The 12,326-nt window shown below is 44.8% G+C and overlaps 1 protein-coding gene across 1 annotated transcript; it reads right to left on the bottom strand.

The window, feature by feature from the left end:
• Positions 1-6,845: 6,845 nt before the first annotated feature.
• LOC127531373 (uncharacterized) lies at positions 6,846-10,240 on the bottom strand. The gene is made up of 3 exons (XM_051940543.1): positions 7,254-10,240; positions 7,001-7,136; positions 6,846-6,922 (listed from the first exon to the last, which is right to left on the bottom strand). The coding sequence occupies exon 1, from the start codon at positions 10,223-10,225 to the stop codon at positions 7,529-7,531; it is 2,697 nt and encodes an 898-aa protein (XP_051796503.1). The 5' UTR covers positions 10,226-10,240; the 3' UTR covers positions 6,846-6,922; positions 7,001-7,136; positions 7,254-7,528.
• Positions 10,241-12,326: the final 2,086 nt, after the last annotated feature.

Below are 12,326 nucleotides of genomic sequence, written 5' to 3'. Positions count from 1 at the left end.
ACAGTATATACTCATTGAGTATGTAGTATGTAGTACGTTAGTATGTCATTTCAGACACAGCCAAAGAATCATAGAAAGAGAGTATTACAACCATATGTCAACAGAAAAGGATGAAATTAACTAATAACATGAACAATTTTTTATGTGGTCTCTGTGGTGCAATCAGTTAGTGTGTGTGGCTGTTAACTGAAAGGTTGGTGGGTCAAGCCCATCCAGGTATGACAGCTTTGCTTTTCATAGTCTTGTTTGTAACTTGCATGCTCTCATGTTTTTTGTTGTTGTGTTTTTTTTCTTATCTTTCATGCTGCTGGAACTGTGAATTTCTCTTTGCAGATTACTAAAGTATCTATCTATCTCTATCTATTAATAACATGAATAATATGTTCAAAATTAATTGGTTATGTCGCCTCATAAGAGAAAATCTTAAAATGTGGAATGCAATACCAAATTATATATTCAAAAATTCATTTTTTACTTAAATGTAATTATAAAATTGACAAAAATACCAATTCAATTATCAAACTTCCATAAACAGGCATTGCTCTCCTGGGGGCTGGTCTAACACATTTAACTTCACCTTTTGTTTTCAGACTTACTTTATGATTATTTTAATTAAATGTATTTTTTATTTATTTATGTTATTATTTTGATACATTTTATTACTTTACCATTTTTTGTTGTTTTATTTAATGATTAATTTAATAACATTTTTAAAAATATTTAATTAATATTTAGCATTTATATTTTTTGCTTTAATTTTATTCTTTGCATTTTTCATTTTATTTTTGTGATTTAATATTTGACTTTCGGATTTTTTAATTTGACTATTTTTTATTGTATTGTGAATATTTTATTGTAGTTATTTTTAATTATAAAAGTAATTAGTATTTTTATTTTGCACTATTGTGCTTTTTAACCTTTTCTTACTTTTATTTTATGTATTGTTGTGATTTTTATAAAACTTATTGTATTTTCAGCTTTATTTTATTTCATTTCTGTTATATGCATTTCTGTTATATATCATTTTAATATATATTATTTATTTATGTATTTTGTTATTGTATTTCTGATGGAAATTAATATTTAGCATTTATATTTCAGTTTTATTCATTAGATTTATTTTTCTTTGCAGTTTTACATGTTTGTGTTTCAGATTTTTATTTAATTCTTTTTAATTTTATCATGAATATTTTGTGTTTTTTTAACGTTTTAAAATAATTTTCATTTTGTTTTTAATTATTGTTACTTTTATGTCATTTTAATGACATTTCTAATGAAGAACATGAAATTTTGCATTTTTATTTATAAATTATTTTTGAATTTTTCACATAATTTTTGCCTCTTCAAAAAGATTGTCACAGTGCGCCAGCTTCACTGTGCTGATCACTGTGCCGATCTCACCTGGTCAAAATTTGGATTGGAGTTGCTGTAAAGGCTGAGTGAGATGACAGGTTGAATTGGCATTTTCCAGCCCGTCGCAGGCTTTTATTTTGAAATTGTGCTGTGCTTTTATTTTGAAAGGCAGAGACAGGAAGATCTCACCTGGTAAAAATTTGGATTGGAGTTACTCTAAAGCAGGGGTGTCAAACTCAATTCCTGGAGGTCCACTGTCCTGCATGTTTTAGATGTTTCCCTCTTCCAAAACACCTGATTCAAATAATCAGCTCATCATCAAGCTCAGCAGAAGCCTGATAACGAGCCTGATCATTTGAATCAGGTGTGTTGGAAGAGGGAAACATCTAAAACATGCAGGATAGTGGCCCTCCAAGAACTGAGTTTGACACCCCTGCTCTCAAGGCTGTGTGAAGCTGAGAGTATTAACTGATTTTCAGGCTGACATGCAGCTCCTGTGGAGGTATTAGGTGCAAAAACAGGTGTGGCACACCAATGAGTCTGTGTGTGCGTGTAGACTATGCCTGAGTCCCGCTACTGCGTGTGTATGGGGTGGTTGCTATGGGCCCACATAGCAACGGTGCCTGACACAGACAGGAGTCAAGTGCTTCTCAGCAGCAGAAATTTGGATTGGAGTTACTGTAAAGGCTGTGCGAAGCTGAGAGGTTGAACTGATTTTCAGGCTGAAATGCAGCTCCTGTGGAGGTATTGGGTGTGAAGGTGGGTGTGGCACTCCAATGAGTCTGTGTGTGTGCGTGGGAGCATGCCTGCGCGTGTGTAAGGGCGGTTGCTATGGGCCCCATAGCAACGGTGCCTGCCACAGACAGCAGAGAAGTGCTTCTCAGCAGCAGCGCGCAACGTCTCGTTCTGGCTCTAATTGTGGGCTCACCGTGAATGGTAGCTGAAAACTAAAATGACCGTGAGCGAGAAGAAGGCTGTGGCTATCCATACATATTATTATTTTCCAAATATTGTGAGAAATGACCGAGTTACAGCGATTTAAAAAACACTGTCCCTCCATGAGCCAAATGATTCAGTTTACATTGGTTCTTATGGAGAGAACGGTGCGACTTTGGTCTAAACTGCTGCCTGCCATTTCACTTCAGAAAGAGCTAGGCCTTCAAACTTGGATTCATTTGAATCCCAGGAAAATTGTCTACAATCTGACCAAATTTCATTCCCCTAACATTTATGGTTTGGTCGTGAGGGCGATGCGATCGGGAAATTTTCAGGCGGATTTTTCACCTCTCCTCCACTCTACCAACTGACATGCCGCACTCTAAACAGAGCAGATTTTGAGAATTTTCACTTTTTTGAGGACTCACTGATCAAAAACTGTAAATCTCAGCCTGACATAAACTACATTCCTGCGGAGACAAGAAAAATCACTGCATTTTGATGGTTAAATGAAGTTTCTAGGTGAACGTATGGCGAAGCAGTGGCGTTTGGAAAAAAGTGGATTTTTTGAGCCGATTTTTTTCACTCCCCATTCATTTTCTATGGGACTTTTTGCGCAGTTTTTTGCGAATAATTCTGCGAAAAAATGACGAATGTCTTAGAAAAGTCATAGCCCGGGATTCCCGAAGAAGCCGCACGTTTTGATGTATAATTTGCTTTGGTTTTCTCAAAGGCCTAGGACGAGTTAGCGACCGAAAAACGGCGGAAACGTGAAGAATAAAAGAGAAAAACTAGACAATTCCCGCTGATGCGGAAATCGTGGGAGGGGCTCGGGATGTGTGCATGTCCGAGAGGCGTATTTCGGCGTTTTCCGGTCCGTTATAGGCTTTTATTTTGAAATTGTGCTGTGATTTTATTTTGAAAGGCAGAGACAAGAAGATCTCACCTGGTCAAAAGTTGAATTGGAGTTCCTCTAAAGGCTGTGTGAAGCTGAGAGGTTAAATTGGCGTTTTCCGGTCAGTCACCAGCTTTTATTTTGAAATTGTGCTGTGCTTTTATTTTGAAAGGGAAAGACAGGAAGATCTCACCTGGTCAACATTTGGATTGGAGTTACTCTAAAGCAGGGGTGTCTAACTCAGTTCCTGGAGGTCCACTATCCTCTATGTTTTAGATGTTTCCCTCTTCCAACACACCTGATTCAAATGATTAGCTATCATTAAACTCAGCAGAAGCCTGATAACGAGCCTGATCATTTGAATCAGGTGTGTTGGACCTGAGTTTGACACCCCTGCTCTAAAGGCTGTGTGAAGCTGAGAGGTTTAACTGGCGTTTCCAGTCCGTCACAGGCTTTTATTTTAAAATTGTGCTGTGCTTTTATTTTGAAAGGCAGAGATGGGAAGATCTCACCTGGTCAAAATTTGGACTGGAGTTGTTGTAAAGGCTGTGTGAAGCTGAGAGGTTTAACTGGTGTTTTCAGGCCCATCGCAGGCTTTTATTTTGAAATTGTGCTGTGCTTTTATTTTGAAAGGGAAAGACAGGAAGATCTCACCTGGTCAACATTTGGATTGGAGTTACTCTAAAGCATGGGTGTCAAACTCTGTTCCTGGAGGTCCACTATCCTCTATGTTTTAGATGTTTCCCTCTTCCAACACACCTGATTCAAATAATCAGCTCATCATCAAGCACAGCAGAAGCCTGATAACGAGCCTGATCATTTGAATCAGGTGTGTTGGAACTGAGTTTGACACCCCTGCTGTAAAGGCTGTGTGAAGCTGAGAGGTTGAACTGATTTTCAGGCTGAAATGCAGCTCCTGTTGAGGTATTGGGTGTGAAGGTGGGTGTGGCACTCCAATGAGTCTGTGTGTGTGCGTGGGAGCATGCCTGCGCGTGTGTAAGGGCGGTTGCTATGGGCCCCCATAGCAACGGTGCCTGCCACAGACAGCAGAAAAGTGCTTCTCAGCAGCAGCGCGCAACGTGTCGTTCTGGCGCTAATTGTGGGCTAACCGTGAATGCTAGCTGAAAACCGAAATGACCGTGAGCGAGAGGAAGGCTGTGGCTAACCATGAATGTAATTATTTTCCAAATATTGTGAGAAATGACAAAGTTACAGCGATTTAAAAACACTGTCCCTCCATGAGCCAGATGATTCAGTTTACATTGGTTCCTATGGAGAGAACGGTGCGACTTTGCTCTAAACTGCTGCCTGCCATTTCACTTCAGAAAGAGCTAGGTCTTCAAACTTGGATTCATTTGAATCACAGGAAATTTGTCTACAATCTGACCAAATTTCATTCCCCTAACATTTATCGTTTGGTCGTGAGGGCGATGCGATCGGGAAATTTTCAGGCGGATTTTTCACCTCTCCTCCACTCTACCAACTGACATGCCGCACTCTAACCAGAGCAGATTTTGAGAATTTTCACTTTTTTGAGGACTCACTGATCAAAAACTGTAAATCTCAGCCTGACATAAACTACATTCCTGCGGAGACAAGAAAAATCACTGTGTTTTGATGGTTAAATGAAGTTTCTAGGTGAACGTATGGCGAAGGAGTGGCGTTTGGAAAAAAGTGGATTTTTTGAGCCGATTTTTTTCAATCCCCATTCATTTTCTATGGGACTTTTTGCGCAGTTTTTTGCGAATAATTCTGCGAAAAAATGACGAATGTCTTAGAAAAGTCATAGCCCGGGATTCCCGATGAAGCCGCACGTTTTGATATATAATTTGTTTTGGTTTTCTCAAAGCCCTAGGACTAGTTAGCGACCGAAAAACGGCGGAAACGTTAATAATAACTAGACAATTCCCGCTGGTGCGGAAATCGTGGGAGGGGCTCGGGATGGGTGCATGTCCGGAACGACGCGGGAGAGGCGTATTTACTCTAAAGGCTGTGTGAAGCTGAGAGGTTTAACTGGCATTTTCTGGTCCGTAGCACGCTTTTATTTTAAAATTGTGCTGTGCTTTTATTTTCAAAGGCAGCGACAGGAAGATCTCACATGGTCAAAATTTAGATTGGAGTTACTCTAAAGGCTGTGTGAAGCTGAGAGGTTTAACTGGCGTTTTCCGGTCTGTGGCAGGCTTTTATTTAGAAATTGTGCTGTGCTTTTATTTTGAAAGGCAGAGACATGAAGATCTCACCTGGTCAAAATTTGAATTGGAGTTACTCTAAAGGCTGTGTGAAGCTGAGAGGTTTAACTGGCGTTTTCCGGTCTGTGGCAGGCTTTTATTTTGAAATTGTGCTGTGCTTTTATTTTGAAAGGAAGAGATGGGAAGATCTCACCTGGTCAAAATTGGATTTAAGTCACTCTTAAGGATGTGTTTACCGGTCTGTCGCACCACTGCCAGGTGAAATGTATGCAGAGTGGGGGAAAATCGTTTCGTCTGGCCATTGAGGAATGATCTTCATTGGTATCCCTTTGAGGATGTGCTGTCCCTCATTCCTCCTCCAGAGAATGTTACCTCATGTCATATGGCCATTGCAAGAGAGGTATGGGATGCTCTGGCCAGCCACGGAATTTAAACCTGGACATCAGCTTTCTATGACATTGATCAGTTGTTCATGACTACTTTTGACATCCTCATTCATTTTTATAGTTGTCTTCCTACAGTACTACTGTTTTTCATGTTTGACTATTGAATATTTGATCAGATCCAGTTGCAGTCATAGTGACATGTTGATGTATCATTCCTACTCACTGATCCTTTATTGAAAATATGTTCATATCATACATTCCAGTTTGTTATAGTTACACCTATATGAAAGACAAAGCCCCAAAACCTAATATTTGAAATATGCAAGAAATTGAATGATAGGCATTGCAGGTTAATACACAGCATAAGATGTTATGAAACAACATTCCTGTGAGTATTTGTCAAATTTATGTTATGATCTATAATAAGAAGTAATGGATCCATTCAACCTTGTTACTCTAATTTCAACTGTTACCAAATAATTTTTATTAAACTAATCTTAAATGATTTTCCCAAACTCATGAGGGTTTGACCTATTGTCCTTTTAGTGGTTTGAATGATTTAATTTGTAATAGATTTGAGCAAATATTTGCAATTTAATTAAAAAAAACATGCAAATATTGAAAAGTTGGGCATGCCAGAGTTCAAAAGTTGTTTAAATTAATAGAGGTCAAGTCTTAACTGAAATTAAATGATTATCCAATGTGCATGTGGCCTTCTTCACTTAATGGTAAAGGATTTATTAAACATTTTTGAAAAAATATACTTTTTCAGGTTCCTGAGTATTCATAACAGGGTTGCACTATGCATGGCGCACATCAAATAAAACATTTCATGAAAAGTGTAACTTTAATGCCTGAGCTGGCCGAATCACATTATTTAATGGCTTACTACCTGGTTTTCCTAAATACATGACAGAAAAATATGAAATAAAGGGTAGATTTTTCAAAGGTTAGGATGCCTAAATTGTCCTCTAATTCTGGAATGACCCATATACATAGAGAGAAGGACCAATATAACAATACAATACAAAATACTGTACATGTAGTACTATTATAGCAACCAAAGAAGACACTTCAGACTTGAAATATTTTCATATACTATACATTTTTTATTTACAACATTCAGCCTTTTCTTTCAGCCTTCTGGAGGTCTTCTGTGTTGTCTGTGGGTGTTAAAAGATCAAAATTAACTGGGAAAATTGAAATGTGAAACAAGTGCAAATCTGTACTGCGGTTTTTACCTGAGGCATGTCCCGTCGTAGCAGGTCGTGGAAGCAGATGTGGAGCTACAGCCGTTACCGGACCTATACAGGCCGTCGGCCGACACTGCACACTACACACCCCGCTCCCTGGACCACAGGAAGCCAAGTCCAAATTCTAAAAGGTGAACAATTAAGAGTGGCAAATTAATATCAATTAGTTTGACATTTTTCAACAATTAAGTAAATTGATGTGCACGATTAGAACGAATATCTATTGAACACTTGTTCCTACCTGAGACATGCCTATGGGGAGGCTGTAGAAGACTTCCAAAAGGACTGGGCGTCCGAGAGGAGGGGACTTGTGGGAGGACGTCTGATCTCACCACTGCACCTCCTGGACCCCCTCAGGCCTGGAACTCAAAGAACAAATCAGACCAAGAACAAAACACAGCAGAACAATGTGCCACATGAAAAACGTGTGACACAACTGTAAAATCGGACAGCACAACACGCTGATGTGTCACAAAGTGAGTGTGTGACACAAAATCAGTGTTGGCTGGTGAGGCTTTAGCCAGTCAAAATGCAATAGACCGGGCTGTGATAGCTATAATACGTTTGGAGAACACCTGACTGAACACATTTCTCAGGTTGGGAAATGTAAATGTGATCAATCACAGTGTTCTTGTCTGTGGTAGACTCTGTGATCAATTGGTTGTAGCCTCTGGACAGAAGTGCATCTCTTATGCTTTTTTTGCCTCTCGAAAGGAGGTCTTCATTGAAGTCACCACAAACAACAATGGGGTGGTGATCCAACAGTTCCAATGTGTCCAAGAGAGCGTTGAGGTTTGGCAGAAACTTTTGCAAACCAAAATCTGGGGGTCTATACACAGTTGCTATTAGCACTTTGACTGGGACCTCAACCTTCACGACCAGACATTCGAGATCTGTGACACGTCCCATGCAGCTCGGCGCCTCCGCCATCAGAGTGCTCCTGCAGTACACGGCAACTCCACCCCCGGCCTTTGACGCCATGTCCCTGCACGTGGTGTAACACGCCTGTCTGCTGCGGTGAAACACAGTGTATCCCTCCAGATCAAAGGAGGAGGATACAGAGGACCCTGACAGATGTGTCTCGGTGAGACAAAGCACATCTGCCAACCTGAGTTCGTGATGCAACTTCAGGTCCACCATGTGAGATGGAAGCCCTTGGGTGTTATGATGGACGATTGTCACCTCTGCATCTGGTCGCTCCGTCCGGTTGAAGCGGTGCAACAGCGGAGTAACACTCTGGAAACTCGCGCTGCGCATGTCTTCCAAAGCTGTCGTAATGGCAGGGTCAGCATAGATTTTTGTCTCATCAAAATCGGTGATGGTGAGACCCTGAAGCGAAGTGGTGCGACTAAGCGCCACATACGCCATGCCTGGCTGAAACATGCGTTTCAGGCTCACGACAGCCGACGTCACCGTCATTCCCTGAACTTTGTGGGCTGTACACGCAAAGGCCAGCTTGACGGGGAACTGACGTCTCACGACTCCGCCCTTGCGACCGATGCTCTCCTCGGATCTCTCGACGTAGACCAAGTCGTCCGAGGGGCCCAGAAGCTTTTTGCGGAGAGTCTGTCCTGCTGTGGTATTATCCAGTTTAAGTCCAAGAAAGCTCACGACTTTAGGGTCACGTCTGTCAGGCAGAATGGTGGAGATGGTCCCAAAGGTTCCATTGACAAGGCCATCCTCCACGTTGAGATTCCTGATCAGCATAACTCTTGCTCCTTCAGCTGCCATTATGCTGTCAGGCAAATCTCTCTTGGTGCCTTTGATGTTGGGCACAGGCACCTTCCTGCCGGTAGCGACATCCTTCCTGTAGTCCTCGGCCGCTATTTTGACGTCCCCTTTAAGCAGGGAGGCCACGGTGGCTGCGTTGTGACCATCTACCTGCTTGTTGGTGGCAAAGACGTGCAGCGTTCCTGGCGGGCAATCTTTCCCGTCAGAGACGGCTCTCGTGAGCAAGCCTCTGTCCGCAGCGCACAGAGGATCTTGCTTGCGCTTGACACGCAGTCGATTGAGGAGTTCGGCGAACGCTCGGTCATCCTTCTGGCGCATGATCTCAGTGAGGTTGACCATGGTGAAGCGCTCTCTCCAGAGATCGAACTCTGTCTCCTCGTAGACACAGAGCGGCTTGGCCCTGCCCAGCGGCGGCAGCTGGTAAAAGTCGCCGACTGCAAGAACGGAAATGCCGCCAAAAGGTCTTCGGTTTCCTTTGAGCTGCTGGAATCGCCAGTTGACGTAGGCAAACAGCTTCTTGGAAACCATGGAAATCTCATCGATGATGAGAATTTCCACCGAAGACAAAGCTGCTCTAAGTTCATCAAGTGCATTGCCCAGGCCCTGGTACGGCGGTTCCAGGGACCTGGGAAGCTTAAGGACAGAGTGCAACGTTTTGCCCGCGATGTTAAAGGCTGCCGTGCCCGTGAAGGCAGTCAGAAGGACAGTGGGCTGGGACATGTCAGCTGCGTCCCGGAATCTCGGGAGCTGCCGCAGAATCCTCGTTGCTTCCTCATGAATGCACTTGATGACGTGGGACTTACCGCAACCAGCTCCACCAGAGACAAAGTAGTGGAACGGTTCTGGATCTTGGCCCCACACACGCCGAAGGCACCACTGGCGCACAGCGTAGAAGACGCACGCCTGGGTCTCGTTCAGACTCTGAAACATCTTGCGGACAAAGTCTGGACTTAACCGAGGCGCCTCGATTCGGGGAACGGGTTCACCGACATTCAGGTCTTCAAAGTCGGGCACGGCGTCTTCGTCCTGCTCCTCTGGGATCTTTTCACGGAGCTCAAGACACTCCTGCCGTTCCGCCTCAACCTCGGGTGCGAACGTGTTCCAAGCGTTGAGGACCGGACCGAACTGGACGTTCTGGAGTGCCTTATCCATGCCTGCGCCTCGTCCCTCGAATCGCTTCCTGTTGTGCTCCACGATGTCCTTGACGTCGCGTCGGGATTTGTAGAACTCTTCGTACGAGGTGCGACCCCCGTCGTTGAGTTCGTCGTCAGATCGGTGGGGGAGGTACAGCTTTAGCAGTCGTCTGAAATGTTTCTCTGGCGCCTTGGTCTCAGAGAAGCGCGCATATCGAACGACTGCTGGTTTTCCGGCTGTCCTCTTGGCAATATGTCCTTTGTCACACAAAAGGGCAATGGCACTGGGGCCCTGTGCTTGCTCGCCGTAGACTACCCGGTAGTCTGATGCAAACTCAGCCAGGCACATCCCCTGAAACTCGGGAGTCTTTGGTCTGAACAGGTACTTCTCAGGTACCCCAACATCCAGACCTCTTCAGACTCAGGTGCCATGTCCTTCAGGCGACTCATAGGAAGACTCATCTTCATGGCTTCCTCGTCCGTCGAGAGGAAAATCACAGACCGCGAGCACTTTTTCAGGGGCAAGCTGCACGTGCGAGCCACTGCCTCCTGGGCGCTGACCTCTCGGTGCTTCGCATAGGCCTGCATGATCTTTCTCATTTCCTCACTTTGGTTGAAAGCAGACTCTCTGCTGGTCTTCACGACCGAGTTCAGGATCTCGGTCATCTCGTGCTCCGGCTTGGTGATGTACGACATCATGTACATGGCACAGCAGTACTCGTCCAGGACGTACTGGATGTCCATGTTTGCGTTCCAAGCGCGGAGAAGGTCTGGGTTATACGCGTTAACCCAACATTCGTTCGGCTGCCGCTTCAGCATGACCACGCTCCCGCTTGTCAGATTTTCGGCCACTTCATATAGGCGTCGTGTTCCAAGTCGCATCGACGGAGGAGATCTGACAAGCTCTCAAAGGAGGCCTTCGGATCCATGAGGAGCTCTCTCAGGTGCCGAAGCTTTTCCTTTGCGTCCCTTTGCTGCCGACGGATCTGCTCCCTCCGTTCCTTCATCACCTCTTCCTGGTCTTGACCATCTTCCGTTTCCACATCGGCAGCAAAGGGCTCCGTGATCCAGGTGATATCAAACGGCAGCTTGGGGAAGCCATAACGACACACCACGTTTCCCTTTCGGCAAGAGCCGGTGTGGCTCCTGCTGTGTACCTGAACCTCCGAGACGATTTTGTGGAGCTCCGGGTCCTTCTCGGGGTCAGGCATCTGGCAGGAAATGTGGCGGTCAATGAACCTGCATACGGTGTGGTCCAAGTCCTCGCCGTACACAGGGGCGTCTTTGACCCACACTAGCATGTGAATGTGTGGGCTTCCGCGGGCCTGAAATTCACGCGGTAAAATAATCCTCCACCTCGCCGATGGGCCGCGCTGGTGAGAGGATCAACTTTGCCATAAGGGCATCCACACGTTTTTCAAACATGCGCATTACGGTGACAGGGTTACTGCGCAAAATGTCACACTTGCTTCCAGTCCAGTTCGGAAAAGTCACCAAGTGTTTGTCCTTGCTGAGATTTGATGACCCCAATTATTTCAGGCCATCTCATCTCAGCTGCCGAAAAAAGTCAAAAAGAACGTCGGTTTGCCGAGTTGCCTGAGCATAGCATGCAAATCTCTCAGGCTTTTATTCCAATATGCGGGTGTGCCTCTCAGAGGCTGCATAAATCGCATGGCCTCTTTGGCCTGAATTAATCTCTCCACCTCCTCTTTGTCCTGGAGCATGGAGTTTTTGATGGCAACGCCGTCTTTTGTGCGCATCTTTCCTTTGCGCATTTGTATCGACATACTTCCTCTCGCGAGGTTTCGCTCGTTACAAACTGAGCAAAGAAAAGGTAAGTCTGGTCCTCGCAAACCGCGTGTCTGCCCCCGAAAAGCCTGGCGTTAAAGTATCTGCTGGGTGAAAGTTTGATGGGACGGTCTTCATCCAGCGTGTTCTCTCCCGTGGGAAACTGCACAGGGAACGCCATGCCTTCCAGTTTGGGGATTGCAAAAAATCCACTGGTTTGTTGCCTTGGGCGGGGGCAACGCTGAAAATGCCATCTCCGTAGGAAAGTATTTCCTGCGCAATGTCTGGTGGCTGCATGCAGGTGTCCAGAGCAAGTCCAGGTTTAGCTCCTCCTGCTGTTCGGTGGGTATGTCTGCAGCTAATTGGTCTGGTAGCTGTCAGACACTTGTAGCAGCTCTTGGTCCAAGATGTCTTCTCCCACTGGGCAGCATCCATGCAGTCGTGCTGAGAGTCTATGTCATCGCAGACTCCTCCAAGAGGGTTTCTGTCGTGACATCATTGGACCGGTTTTCCAGCTCAGTGCTTGGTGATGGCATGTCAGTATTGCGCGTTTGGTCGTCTTCTGGCCGACTCGTTCCTGCGGCTGACACAAAATCGGCCAAGACTGGCTCAGTGTAGCTATCAGCCGCCTCCAGCAGCTCCTCGTCGAGCATGCTGTCTTC

The sequence above is a fragment of the Acanthochromis polyacanthus genome, chromosome 20 (genome assembly GCF_021347895.1).
Source record: "Acanthochromis polyacanthus isolate Apoly-LR-REF ecotype Palm Island chromosome 20, KAUST_Apoly_ChrSc, whole genome shotgun sequence".
In the NCBI taxonomy this organism is placed as follows: Eukaryota; Metazoa; Chordata; class Actinopteri; family Pomacentridae; genus Acanthochromis; species Acanthochromis polyacanthus.
Note: the sequence above shows the minus strand (reverse complement) of the source record. Positions and strands in the feature narration are given on the sequence as shown.

Excerpts from the sequence above, each read along its gene's own strand:
- LOC127531373 (XM_051940543.1), bottom strand. The coding sequence starts at position 10,225 with ATGTGCCTGGCTGAGTTTGCATCAGACTACCGGGTAGTCTACGGCGAG.